Raw genomic sequence first — 14,782 nt, 5'->3', positions numbered from 1 at the left:
GATGCACTTCTCCAATTTCTGGCTTCTTACCATTTCACCCCCATGGGCGACCACAGCCCAGCTGAGCTCTTACATTGCCGACAGCCCCGCATGCTACTTCATCTTCTGCGGCCTTCCACCTCATGGCTGCGGGTGCCTGCACTTGGCCGGTTCACCACCGACGACCTTGTATGGGTAAGGGGATATGGCAGGAGGCCAAAATGGAGTCCTGGCTGCATCTTACGACACTGTGGCCAATGCCTGTATGAAATCCAGATGGACATGGGTGTTGCAGTGCGTCATTTGGACCAGCTTCGGCCTCGTGTGCCGGCAATGCCTATTCCGGATGCCGCTACACCACCTTCGGCTCTACCTGACGCTCGGGATACCGGAACCTCTCATTACTCACAATGCAGTCCTCTCACCATCATATCGGTGCCAGCACAAGGACTGACGCCACCAGGAGACGTGCCCATGCAGGAACCAGATGACCATCATCTGTCGGAGCAACTCTACTCACCTCCTTCTCCTACAGACGCGGACACATCGCCCATGTCTCCTGTTATAACAACCGGACTTGCCGCAACCAGCAGATTGGTGCACGGGGCCCCAGCAGATTTGACCCCCACATCTCCTGTCATCTCGACCCATTATCATCGGGGACACTTCCATCCGTACGGGAAGCCTCCTCCTCGAGACTTTACGGCCAGTCAAACAACACCTATGGACGTTAGCAATCTACAGGCCACTTCCATCAAGACCTGTGCAAACACTTCAAAGGGGGGAAAAGTGTTGTGACTCACCGATCTTTCAAAGTGCCGCCGCGCAGTTACACGCGTCCTTTACCTGCGGCGCTGTCTGCCAACCATGCAGCAGCAGCACCACCTAAGTGGCCAGCCAGCCAGTGGCTGCTAGACTTGGACTCAGTTATGATTTGACTGTTAAAGTGTACACATGTCTTACTCTGTTTACTTGATCTGTGACTTTCATGTATTGCATCTTCCTTGAAATATATTTGTTCAACTTGAAGTTATAACAAAGAGAGATGTTATACACACATAGAGACAGAGTATAAGTAAATTTGATGTTCTCAGAACTACATAAAACCAAAATTAACATTGAGAAAATGCAGATCAATCGAATACTATTTCGTAGACCGACAGGGTACTTACCGCTCTTCATCTTCTTCTGTCATGTAACTGTATGATGCTTCCCTTGCCTTTCCAATTGTAGAGCTTTCCTCACTTGCCATTAAACCACTTGCATGAGTCATTTCAAAGATGGCATCTTCACAGAAGTTCACAAAGGCTTCAAGCTTTTCTTTGTCACCACCCTCAGTGACAATTGAGTAAAAGAATGCCCTCTTTGACTCCTGTGGAATTAAACAGAAGCAGGATTAAGAGATCGGTAAATTATTAATTTAACACACCTAAAAAGTATCTCTTTAGTATCTCTTGCAACTAATGAACACATGAGAGCTTTCAGCATAGTTATATTTTACATGGAGATACATACTAGATCTCAGATAATATTTTAATCATATATATAAAATAACAACCTTAATTTGCGGTTTCTCCCACTGTTCAATATTTGACTCCTTTATTTCAAAGTAAACTCTTTCAATTCTCTTGCTGCCACCCAATATCTCTATGCGTCCAAGATACGGTTCAAAGTAATTCAATACACTTCCAGCTGTTTCCAGAAAACGTGCCAACCTTAAAGGTGGATAGCAAAAGAACAAGTTAAGAACAAATACTTTTAACTGTCACATGTTACAAAAGGACATAGAAGCTATGAAACAGATAACTATGATGAGTGAACAATTGTGGCTGCAGCCAACTTGTATTCCTGTTTGCACCCAGCATCATAATTTTAGGCACAGTTATTTTCAGACTGCAATAGTCATTTATGATACAGGGTGTCTCAAATAGAACACATAATATTTTATATTTCTAGCCACTGTAAACATAAACAGTTAATGTCAATATGTGATTTACAAATGGAAATTAGAGAATGCAAACAAGAAAGAAAAAAATGTGACGATGCCAAGCATGCATGTGCAAATGAATGGTGGACCATACACAAGTATTCTTGCAACCAAATAGATAATCTCACTAGTTTCTGACATTCTATTCTTATTCCTAGCTTCTATACTAGGGAACCCCTATCTTCCCTTAGATGGACACACACACACATCCTGGATTTCCATTGTTAGATAACAAGTAATTTTATCAGAAGCATTTTTATTTTAGAATCTACAATAAATAAATTAAACAGACTTAAGTAACATACATACCTTGGCTCATTGGGCATATGCTCTGACAAGTTGGTTAGGAGCACAGCCAGGTTAAAGCCGATTTCTTTTGCAGGGTTGTGAAATCTTTCAGTGAATTCAACGTAGTCTATTTTCCCATCATGATTTGTATCACAGCACATTAACAAGAAGTTAATCTCCTCACTATAACAAAATCATGTCATATCATATTTGTTTTCATTCGGTGGGAAATAGGTATAAAATTTTTGTCATATAGTTAAGTAACTAATTAGCTAAACAGATGTAAACAGAACCTTATCAGGCCAATTCAAATAAGCTCAGAGCTTAGCCAAAACATGACGATTTCATGAAGTCAACATTACCTGAAAAATATGTGAAACTATGAACTATTCCAGTTACGCAAAATCAACAGTTTACTGCACTCTAAGGAATTTTATTTATGCACTTGAAAAATTTACGGGACCACAGAATCAATGATAAAACAAAAAAATTGATTTCAAAAGATCCTGGACCTCAGTCAAAAAAATTATGTTTGATTTTGAACATGAGTGAGAGAACTATTCTGAGAATTGTTGGGAAGTCATGGCATACACATCATAGGCTACTAAAAGTGCAGAGACTGCTTTTGGAAGGTTCACCTAAATAAGAGAGTTGCAACTTCCTGCTGATGGCCCTTGAGAATGAGACACCAAACCATCTCAGGTGTTTTTTTAAAAATGAGAATAATCTCACTGTGGATGCTGAGAAATCATAGGAAAAAAATTTGGCTACACTACAATCTTAAGGATATTCCTGCTGTTTGATGGAAGCAAGATAAAGTTTCCTGCCAGTGCCTATGTCTTTGGCATTGTTTAGAATGAATGTGATGACATGCTGCCTATTTTTTTCCAGAAAGGAATGTGGCAAATTAGGTTTTTGTGCAATACTGCCACTTGAGAGGCATATATGTTACAGCAGAAGATGGTTCTCCTGAAGAAATGAGCCACTTAGTGCAAAACTGACTCTCTGTCAATGTTGATGTAACAACCTTTCTAAACTGTGCAGGGTGCATCATTCCTGGAACCTCCGTGGCCTCAGCATCTGCTAGACCCTCTCCCCCACCTGCCTTTACTCCTTCTCCTGTACCTAGAAGGAGGCTCATCCTAGCTCATCGATTTCTTACCATCTGTTTCAGTCCCCTCTCCTCCTGCTACTTCCTTCTTCCACCATGTGTCACTCAGTGTACCCATCCATCAATCCCAGTCATGTCATGAAAAATGTGTGTGTGTGTGTGTGTGTGTGTGTGTGTGTGTGTGTGTGTGTGTGTGTGTGTGTGTGTGCACGCGCGCACATGCCCTTCTGAGGATTTCTTCCAATCTTCCGAAAGCTAACAAAGTTTTCCTTCGCCTGTTGACGACTCAAATGTCTGCTATTCAGTATGTGGTCTTCATTACCCCTAAATTATTTACATTCTGCCAGAAATTTCCTTACAATTTATATACAACAGTAATATTATTTTTACACTCCTGGGATAACACAGTAGCAAGAACTGCTTATCATAAGATAATTAGTGCAGGGGATCTGTCAGCATTAAAAAAAACGAAATCAGATATGTAGATAAACATGGAAAAAAGACTGATAGTATGCTGTCACTCCAACTCATGTCTTGCAGTATAAAAGTTCGAACAATATTTGATAAATGCAATTATTCGCATAAATGCAGTTATGATTATTGAGATTACTGGTATAAATGCAACTATTGGTACAATGGAATACCAAGAAAATTTTGTATGATTTACTTACATGGTGTAGCTCTTCTGCTGTTCCATTTTCTCCCTGAATTCCCTTGGAGTAACCCATCCATCATGATTGATATCAATTTCCTGTAACATCAACAAGCAGTTTTAGTACAAAGAACATGGTACTTAACTTCCTTAAAACACAGAGACAACAAAAAGAGAAATAAACTATTCAGGCTCAATATAAATGGTGTTTCAAAAAAGAATATACTTGTTACAAAGTACTATGTTGTCAAAACTATCAATTGCTGAGACATGGCTTGGTTATTGGAGGGACAAATACATTGTCTAGTTTATATTCATTGCTGCTAGGCGTCAGTCATTTTCTGTTTGACTGATTACCTACACATGATGCAAAATGGCTACTCCGCAGCAGAAATCTTTTTGTGTTCTCAAGTTTGCAAACTGTAATTCCATGATTATAGGGCAAAGATGTTTCAGGCTGAGGTACAAAAGTGATCCTCTAAATGGCTGGAGCATTCACAGATGGTATCGACATTTTGTAGATACAATATATGTTTGCAAAGGAAAGACTCCTCGTCATTCTCGTGTTTCCAAAGAAAATGTCACGTGAATTCAAACTACTTTTCAATGTAGTCCTACAAAATCAACCCGTATGCCAGTTGGGAGTTATAACTGCCTATAACAACAATTTGGCATGTTTTGAGATGTTGGTTGGTTATGAAGCCATACAAGTAACAACTGTTACAGGCTCTACGTCACGACGTCAAACACAAACGTGTCATTTTCTGATAAGCTTCAGAATGCTACTGACAGTGATAACACTTTCACACAATAGGTTCAGTGATGAAGCAACTTTCACCTTAGTGAGAAAGCAAACAAACACAATGTTCAAATTTGGGGCCTACAGAACACACACTGAACATGGACAAGATTCAACCAAAGTCAACATGTTTTGTGTGATATCCCATTCATCTGTTAATGGCCCATTCTTCTTTGATGGAAACATGGTTAATGGTCAGCAGATTTTTGTTATGTTACAAAACTGAATGTTTCGAAGGCTGAATGAGGACAACTTCATTTTTCAATAAGATGAGGTACCCGCTCACTGGAATCGCCAAGTGGGTGAATATCTGAATAAAGCACTATCAAGCCGTTGGATTGGTTGTCAAACAGCCAGCGACATAGCACTTCTCAGCAGGCTGGCAGGTCAACCAGATGTGATGCCCTGTGACTTCTTCCTGTGGGGTTTCATTACGGACAACATATATTTATTTTTATTTATTTATTTATTTATCCATCTGTAGACAATAAATATTGTATGAATGTTGTCCTAAAGTACATGTAAATTTATGGGAAACAATCTGTGCAAAAGGTACATAAAAAATTTTACATTAAGTAGTACAAAGAATAATACATACAAAATTGTACAAAAAATGTACAAGAAATAATACTTGGTCATACAAGACACAGTAATAAACCTTTTTATACATGTATACTAACAGTATTGTAACTGCATGGTCTGTTTGCCCTAAGGCTTTACTTTTGTCTTCCCTAAATAGGAAGCCCTTATATTCACTAGAATAATTCAGTAAAGATTTTACCACACTCAACAGCTGTCCATCAGATTTAAAAAATTAACAGAAACTTCAGGGGATGAAAGACAGTGTTTTCAGTTTTGCCTTAATATAAACATTTCAGAATTATTTATTGGCCTAAATAGTCATTTACTGAGCAAAAACATTGTTCAAGTAGAAATTCTTTAAATTCTACTTTAAATCTGTTTTTTTTCTTCTAGCTTTCTGATGTTGGCTGGCAGTATGTTGTAGAGTTTTGTACCCATATGACTCACATGGCTTTGTGTGTGTGTGTGTGTGTGTGTGTGTGTTTTCTTTTTGTTTGCTGAGTATGGAGTGCTGCACTATTTTGAGTATTGTAGTTATGCAAGTTGGCATTTGTCTGAAAATCTGCAAGGTGGGCCCTAACAAATGAAACACATCTGCATATATATAAGGAAGGTATTGTTAGTACTTTAAGCTTGTTGAATAAGGGTTTGCATTGTGTCTGTGGATGACTGTGTGTTATTATTCAGATAGCCCTCTTCTGTAACAGAAAGATTTGTTTTAGATGGCAAGTGGTGAAACCCCAAAATATTATTTCTTGTGTTGCAAGAGACTGAAAATACCCAAAATATGCCATCCTGGCACCCTCTGCAGTACAAACATTTGCAGTAACTCTAAGAGCAAAACAAGCTGAATTAAGTTTCTGCACTAGTTTCATTACATGATCATTAAAATTAAGATTTTCATCTACATGAATCCTCAGCAATTTTGTTGATCCCACTCTATCTATGGCCTTGTCACCCAAAAACAGATAAAGATTTACAATTTGACGTATTTTCCCAAATTGCATATAATTTGTTTTATTTACATTTAATGTCAACCAGTTTGCATTAAAACAACTGTGGACGTTCTTTATTACTTGATCAGTACTTGTTTGCAGTTGCTTTGGTGCAACTATTATCACATTAGCGTCATCTGCAATTAGTATGGCCTTTGTTGCTCCATCTGAGGGGTGAAAGTCATTTATGTAGACAAGGAACATTAAGGGACCTAGAATACTGCCTTGCGGCAATCCTATTTCCACTTTTTTTTTTTTTTTTATAAAATCTGATACTAAATTTATTTTGTGGTTGGAGTAATCTGACATCAGTCCTACAATCAGTGTTCTGTTTTGTAGGTATGATTCAAACCACTTTTTCCCTGTCCCATGAATACCTAATGCTTCCAGTTTTTCTAAAAGAATGCCATGATTGACAGTGTCAAATGCTTTGGAGAGATCTAAATTTATTCCTGCTATGCTGTTGTCTTTTTCTAGATTTTTGATTGTTTGTTCAGTGTAGCACATTAGTGCTGTTTTTGTATTTTTACCTGCCTGGATGCCATGCTGATTTCTATTTAGTAACTTATGGTCATTTAGCTATTTGTTGATTCTGTGCCTCACTAATTTTCTTTTATGTTGGAAACTGCTGGAAGGAGGGATGGTGGCCAATAGTTTTCTATCTTATGCTTGTTGCTGTTTTTGAATAATGGCTTCACTTTTGACAGTTTCATCCTTTCTGGAAACACTCCTTTGCTAAATGATAAGTTGGCTATGTATGCCAAGAGCCTTGCAATTTGTGCAGCTGTCATTGTTGTGATATAAACAGGCACCTCATCTACTCCTGCTGACATTTTAGGTTTCAAGCATTTTATTACTTTGAACACTTCATGTTCATCTGTTGGATGTATCCTCATGCTACAAGCAGCTTTTGGAAATCCAGGTTTTTCTTGGTTTGTTAATTTCCAGCTTAATGAAGTTGTTGCATTTATGAAGTAATTGCTGATGTAATTTGACAAATCTTGTTTTTTAATATTGACATTTTCTGTGTTTTTGAGAATGATATCCTGATCTTCACATCTCTTTCCTGTTTCAGTCTTCACAATACCCCATTTGGCTTTCGATTTGTTATCAGAGTGTCTTATTAAGTTGTAATTACTCATAAATTTTGCCTTGGCAATTACTTTTTGATATACCCTCTTGTAATTCTTAACATATTCTATGAACTGTGGATCTGTAGATGTCTTCCATTTAGAGTCTTCAGAGTTCCACAAGAAGTTTTGATGCCAACTGCGATCCAAGAACTTGGCTTTGTATTGTGATGTGACATGATTCTTGAAAGCTTCTTTGGAAAGCACATTTCAAAATATCCCATGAAAATTGAAGAAAAAGTGTTATATGCATCATTTATATTTGTTAGAGACAGTGCTTCTGCCCAGGACTCACTAGTTAGGATATTTGTAAATTTTACACAGTTTTCAGTGGAAAATTATCTTTTATATATGAAGTACACTTTTTTCTGTTGCAGTGGCATTAAAGGAATTTTGAGGACAAATTCTTCTTCTGTGGATTGTACATTTGAAAATACTGGGTGATCAAAAAGTCAGTATAAATTTGAAAACTTAATAAACCACGGAATAATGTAGATAGAGAGATAAAAATTGATAAACATGATTGGAATGACATGGGGTTCTATTGGGGGGTGGGGAGGGGGGGGTGGGGGGGGGGTGGGGGGTGAATGTCCGACAGATGGTGCTGGACAGCAAAATGTCAGTGACCAGTGACTGCGGATGACAATCATGTATAAAAGGAGCTGTAATGAGAGAGAGAGAATCAGATGTGCCAGCAGTCGCAGCATGTTGACGTTACCTGAAAAGGCGTGTTACGATCCTATCGCCATAGGAAGGGGATTCGAATGGGTAAAGGTCCATTGACAAATGCAGCTGTGGCGAGAATGATTTCGAAGTTCGAAGCCACGCATTGTTTAGACGGTAGACCCTGTAGTGGCCGACCAAGCACAAGATGTAATGCTGCTGAGACAGTTCAGGAAGAAATGGAGACTGTAGCGGGTTCGTCTATGCACGGGGAAGTCAGCGCTCGTGCAGTCACACACTGCACTGGCATTCCATACACTCTTGTTTGGTTGGCACTGAGGCGTACACTCCGATGCTATCCGTACAAAATCCATCAGCATCATGAACTTTTACCTGGCGATTTAGTGAAGCAGTGGGCATTTGTGGTGTGGGCGTTTTAAAAGATGGTGGAAGATGACGATTGGTTGAGTAACGTGTTGTGGACCGATGAAGCTCATTTCACGCTCCGAGGGTCTGTCAATGCCCACAACTGCAGAATTTGGGCTACCAAAAATCCTAGAACTGTCATGGTAACTCGATTGCATGACAAGAAAGTCACAGTATGGGCTGGATTTACCACATCTACCGTTATCAGGCCTTTTTTCTTCAAGGAAAAGTGCAGGTGACACCTGTATATAAGAAGGGTAGAAGGACGGATCCCCAAAATTAGAGACAAATATCCTTAACATCGGTTTGTTGCAGGATTCTCGAACATATTCTCAGTTTGGATATAATGAATTTCCTTGAGACAGAGAAGCTGCTGTCCATTTATCAGCATGGCTTTAGAAAGCATTGCTCCTGTGAAAGCAACTCGCCCTTTTTTCACATGATATCTTGCGAACCATGGATGAAGGGTATCAGACGGATGCCATATTCCTTGACTTCTGGAAAGCATTTGACTCGCTGCCCCACTGCAGACTCCTAACTAAGGTACGAGCATATGGGATTGGTTCCCAAATATGTGAGTGGCTCGAAGACTTCTTAAGTAATAGAACCCAGTACGTTGCCCTCGATGGTGAGTGTTCATCGGAGGTGAGGGTATCATCTGCAGTGCCCCAGGGAAGTGTGGTAGGTCCGCTGTTGTTTTCTATTTATATAAATGATCTTTTGGATAGGGTGGATTGCAATGTGCGGCTCTTTGCTGATGATGCTGTGGTGTACAGGAAGGTGTTGTCGTTAAGTGACTGTAGGAGGATACAAGATGTCTTGGACAGGATTTGTGACTGGTGTAAAGAATGGCAGCTAGCTCTAAATACAGATAAATGTAAATAATGCAGATGAATAGGAAAAAGAATCCCATAATGTTTGAATACTCCATTTGCAGTGTAGCGCTTGACACAGTCACGTCGATTAAATATTTGGGTGTAACATTGCAGAGTGATATGAAGTGGGACAAGCATGTAATGGCAGTTGTGGGGAAGGCGGATAGTCATCTTTGGTTATTGGTAGAATTTTGGGAAGATGTGGTTCATCTGTACAGGAGACAGCTTATAAAACACTATAATATGACCTATTCTTGAGTACTGCTCGAGCGTTTGGGATCCCTATAAGGTCGGATTGAGGGAGGACATAGAAGCAATTTGGAGGCGGGCTGCTAGATTTGTTACTGGTAGGTTTGATCATCACATGAGTGTTACGGAAATGCTTCAGGAACACGGATGGAATTCTCTAGAGGAAAGGAGGCGTTCTTTTCATGAATTGCTACTGAGGAAATTTAGAGAACCAGCATTTGAGGCTGACTGCAGTACAATTTTACTGCCGCCAACTTATATTTTGCGGAAAGACCACAAAGATAAGATAAGAGAGATTAGGGCTCGTACAGAGGCATATAGGCAGTCATTTTTCCCTCGTTCTGTTTGGGAGTGGAACAGGGAGAGAAGATGCTAATTGTGGTACGAGGTACCCTCCGCCATGCACCGTATGGTGGATTGCGGAGTATGTATGTAGATATAGATTCTGGTTTTGTAACTGCTACCGTGATGGGTGAGAGATACGCCGATATGTTACAGAATCACATCATCCCCAACCTGGCTGATAAACACCTGCTGGAACATACGATGCTTATGAAGAATGGCGCTCCACCCCATATTGCTAGACGTGTGAAAGATCCCTTGCGTGTGTCGTTTGGTGATGATTGTGTGCTCAGCCGCCACTTTCGTCATGCTTAGCCTCCCAGGTCCCCAGATCTCAGTCCGTGCGATTATTGGCTTTGGGGTTACCTGAAGTCGCAAGTGCATCGTGACCGACCGACATCTCTAGGGATGCTGAAAGACAACATCCGATGCCAATGCCTCACCATAACTCCGGACATGCTTTACAGTTCTGTTCACAACATTATTCCTTGACTACAGCCATTGTTGAGGAATGATGGCGGACATATTGAGCATTTCCTGTAAAGAACATCTTTGCTTTGTCTTACCTTGTTATGCTAATTATTGCTATTCTGATCAGATGAAGTGCCATCTGTCGGACATTTTTTGAACTTTTGTATTTTTTTGGTTCTAATAAAACCCCATGTCATTCCAAGCATGTGTGTCAATTTGTACCTCTCTATCTACATTATTCTGTGATTTATTCAGTTTTCAAATTTATACTGACTTTTTGATCACCTGGTATATTATCTATAAGTCTGTTTGTGTTATATATTATTCTTGTGAGTTCGTGTATGTGTGGAAACAGATTGAAACTACATAATAGATTTAGGAATTGATTTTTTGGCCTACTTTCATTCATAAGCTTTATGTCGAAATCCCCACAGACAACTACAGCGGATCCTTCAGTAAAAAGAATGTTAAGCAGTGTTTCTAATTTATTAATCAATATGTCTGTGTCTCCATTAGGCAGTCTGTATATTGCTATTACTAGGACTTTTCCCTGTATTTCATACAACTGAATAGCTGTTGTTTCAAAATGATTTTCCACACTCAATAATTTGGCTCATATTTTCTTTTGTACCTCATATGCACCAACAGTACCACAGGAAATAGAATAGTTGAAGAACGGGATCCATTCTACCGAAAGATCATTTATGATGGACATGCTTACCCAAGTATTGGAGGAATTTGCGTATCAACATGACATTCTTCACGTTGCTGGTGGAGGACATATTGAACATCTGTAATCTAAACTTGAAAGATACATAAATGTGTGTCCCAAAGTTCGTAGCTGTATGACTTACAGTTTAATAAATATATGCATTCGAAATACATATATTCTTTTTGAAACACTCTGTACATTTTTTAAATTAACTTTTCTGCCTTTGTAATGATTATTTATTTTCTATTACTGGCCAGTTTCAGTTGTGCAGATTTCAATGGATAGTTAATGCCTTGTTTGGCAATAATTCGGATTACTTTTTTGGCGGTTCATATCACCTCTATTCACATTTGCTGTCTTCACTGGATGGAAGTGACCCTTTAATTCCATAGTTATGAAATATCAGTCAACAGCTGCAAAATGTTTCAACTGCATGATTTACCATTTCTGTGCTAGACATCTATATTCCAGCTGAGGACTGATACCACCTGAGCATGATATTAGTATTGTTTATTTTTGATTTTATTGCAAGTTTATACTAGGAACCCCCCCAAAGGAATTTCAAAGTAAATCCATAAATGAAACATCAGAATGCACACTAAAAATGAAGCCACTTACGTATGACACTGAAGAGGCCAAAGGAAAATTTAGTTTGGCCTTATTGAAGAATTAGTGGCAGAATAAACTTTTGCATCAATCTATAAGCATCTCTCCATGGTTTAGTTTCAAAAGCACTGTTAGTACATACAAGTCTGAGTCAGGTTACAGATCTGGTATTGTATACATTTTTAATCTGGCATGAAGGTTTCAAAATTTGTTTCATGAAGGAAATCACACAAAACCAACAAAGTGTCTAAGTAAAACTTTTCTATAGGCATCTGGACAGCAGAGAGGTGGCTTCTGTCACCCCCCCCCCCCCCCCCCCCCCCAAGGACAATTTCTGTCTACTCTATAAATCTATAAACTTACAGAAGTGTAAGGTTAGGGCAGTATAATTGTTGTGTATCAAAAATATTATTCATCTCCACCTAACTAATAACATTTTGCAACAATCCAATGTCTCTCTTTCCTTGACTCAACTCACATTTCTTCGTCATCTCTGCAACATTTTCATATATATTACACAAGACTATCATAACAGTACAAGAATGTCTCTTTATCCCCTCAGCCTCCTGTAGGTTGGCTTAGTGTACATTTCAAATATTTTAACGTCATCTTTAATGTTGCCTTTTATGTCTTGTTAGCTATGGAGGACTTCATTAGAATCCTCCTGACATAATTACACACTAGTTTTCTGCTGTGTTTGACAGAGGTTTGGTGTAAGTCAGCATGTGACAGCTATCTCAACAGAAATAAAACTCACCTGGAAACTTGCAGAACTTGTAAGGTCCTTTAATTTCAGGAACATGTCGAAGTATTTCAGGATCAACTGAAACAGAAGTTCACAGTAGAGTTATTTCAGTCACTGATAGAATACAGACCATGCTAACTTGCAGTGTATGACAAGTAGTACATAATTATAAATTATCAAGATAGCCCACCTCCACATTAGATGCAGACTCTACTAGTGTGTCAACCATCTGTTTACCAATTGTACCATTCACAACATTGCCTGAAAGAACAAACAATGCAGAGATACAGTGGATGCAATTTTAGAAACATGGACCTTACTCTATTTACTACAACAGTATGACAAATGCAATAAAGCTTCCATACCTTCAAGCATGGACAGCATCATAGTTATCATGTCCTTCTGCAAATTCAATAGTTCCTTCAGGAGGTCTACCTGACTAGAATGTTTTGAAAGTTTGTCCTGCATGTGCGAAAACAGGAACAGGAAGCCTCCAACTGCATCCCAGAGCCTACAAAGTGAGTACATGTCATGAATCCAGCCAGATAGTCCAAACAAGTCATATGTAACGTAAAGGGCCTTTTACAAATAAAAAAATATTGACAATCCTTTTAAATAGTGAGGAGCATCTGAATAATAGCAGCTTGTGTGGATGGCTGTAAACAAATGCTCCTCTTATGTCATAAATACTGTCAAAATTTATTTTGAAAAGGAAAGAAGTACTTTATATTACAGCTCGTACCTTGAATGGGCCAGAGCCTGCTGGTTCTGTGTGCAGGGCCCCTGGATCACTTCAGTAAGTGTGTTAAACACCTGACTTGCTACCCCAATGGCTTTGAAGAAATTTGCCTTACCAGCAGGATCTATTATTTCCTTACTTGAGTAGTGCCAGTAGAAGTCCATTATTGATTCCTAGAAGCAGTACCATCTATTTTCAATGACAAGTTTTAGGATAAATAAAAACAGCACCAAGTATCAGAAGAATAGGAAATTATAAAGCTAAACTTAAAAATAATAAATTATAATACTATTTTGAGTATTTATACCTGTAATCGCAGCAGGTAGTCAACAGTGCAGATGACAACATTCACTGTTGTTGTATTCCCAGCCTGTGTCCTCAAGTAATTCTGCCATTCTGTGAAAGAAAATGGAATTACATTTCAAATTATATAAAGTGTGGTAAGTTACAAAAAAATGGTCATGCAACATATTTTTCTTCTACTTTATGGAAACCAAATATGATACAGACTGAATATTGAAACAAAAGGAAAATGCAGTTACTTTAGGTATACTTCTTCACTTTCAGTGTCGTTATGTAAATCTTTATGTACATATATAAACATGCAAGCATACATACATACATTAATCCTTGTTCTATAGATCATGAATAAGACAGTTCATAATGATGTGGAATGTGTCACTTTAATGTAAGTTTTCTTTACACAAAATAATTAATAAATATTTTTTTAAGTAATTTTCATGTGAAATTTCAGATTGTACTAAGTCACATCATGCCATAATACTTTCGATTTAATAATTACTTCACTATTATGTGACTGAATGCCTGTTGTGTGAGAATGATACAGCACTTATAACCTAAGTATGAGAAATGAAACAGAACCATTATGCACTTTTTATGTATGCATCAACATGTTTAAAGTGAAGCTACATCTATATGTACATCTACATCCATACTCCACAAGCCACCTGACGGTGTGTGGCAGAGGGTCCCTTGAGTACCTCTATTGGTTCTCCATTCTATTCCAGTCTCGTATTGTTCATGGGAAGAAGGATTGTCAGTAAGCCTCTGTGTGGGCTCTAATCTCTCTGATTTTATCCTCATGGTCTCTCCGCGAGATATACATAGGAGGGAGCAATATACTGCTTGACTCCTCGGTGAAGGTATGTTCTCGAAACTTCAACAAAAGCCCGTACTGAGCTACTGAGCATCTCTCCTGCAGAGTCTTCCACTGGAGTTTATCTATCATCTCCGTAACGCTTTCGCAATTGCTAAATGATCCTGTAACAAAGCGCGGTGCTCTCTGTTGGATCTTCTCTATCTCTTCTATCAACCCTATCTGGAACGGATCCCACACTGCTGAGCAGTATTCAAGCAGTGGGCGAACAAGCGTACTGTAACCTACTTCCTTTGTTTTCGGATTCCATTTCC

General features: G+C 38.8%; 1 protein-coding gene across 1 annotated transcript in view; it reads right to left on the bottom strand.

Moving 5' to 3' along the window:
- The window catches only part of LOC126458188 (ryanodine receptor), a 740,760-nt gene that overhangs the window by 75,493 nt on the left and 650,485 nt on the right, over positions 1-14,782 (bottom strand). The window contains exons 82-90 of the mRNA XM_050095064.1: positions 13,659-13,747; positions 13,355-13,524; positions 12,978-13,123; positions 12,803-12,873; positions 12,625-12,690; positions 4,037-4,116; positions 2,276-2,437; positions 1,538-1,694; positions 1,152-1,351 (exon numbers count right to left, since the gene is read on the bottom strand). Coding sequence (XP_049951021.1) covers positions 1,152-1,351; positions 1,538-1,694; positions 2,276-2,437; positions 4,037-4,116; positions 12,625-12,690; positions 12,803-12,873; positions 12,978-13,123; positions 13,355-13,524; positions 13,659-13,747 — 1,141 coding nt within the window. The remainder of the gene's footprint in view (positions 1-1,151; positions 1,352-1,537; positions 1,695-2,275; positions 2,438-4,036; positions 4,117-12,624; positions 12,691-12,802; positions 12,874-12,977; positions 13,124-13,354; positions 13,525-13,658; positions 13,748-14,782) is intronic.

Source organism: Schistocerca serialis, chromosome 2, assembly GCF_023864345.2.
Source record: "Schistocerca serialis cubense isolate TAMUIC-IGC-003099 chromosome 2, iqSchSeri2.2, whole genome shotgun sequence".
NCBI lineage: Eukaryota > Metazoa > Arthropoda > Insecta > Orthoptera > Acrididae > Schistocerca > Schistocerca serialis.
This window is presented reverse-complemented; position numbering and strand designations above follow the sequence as displayed.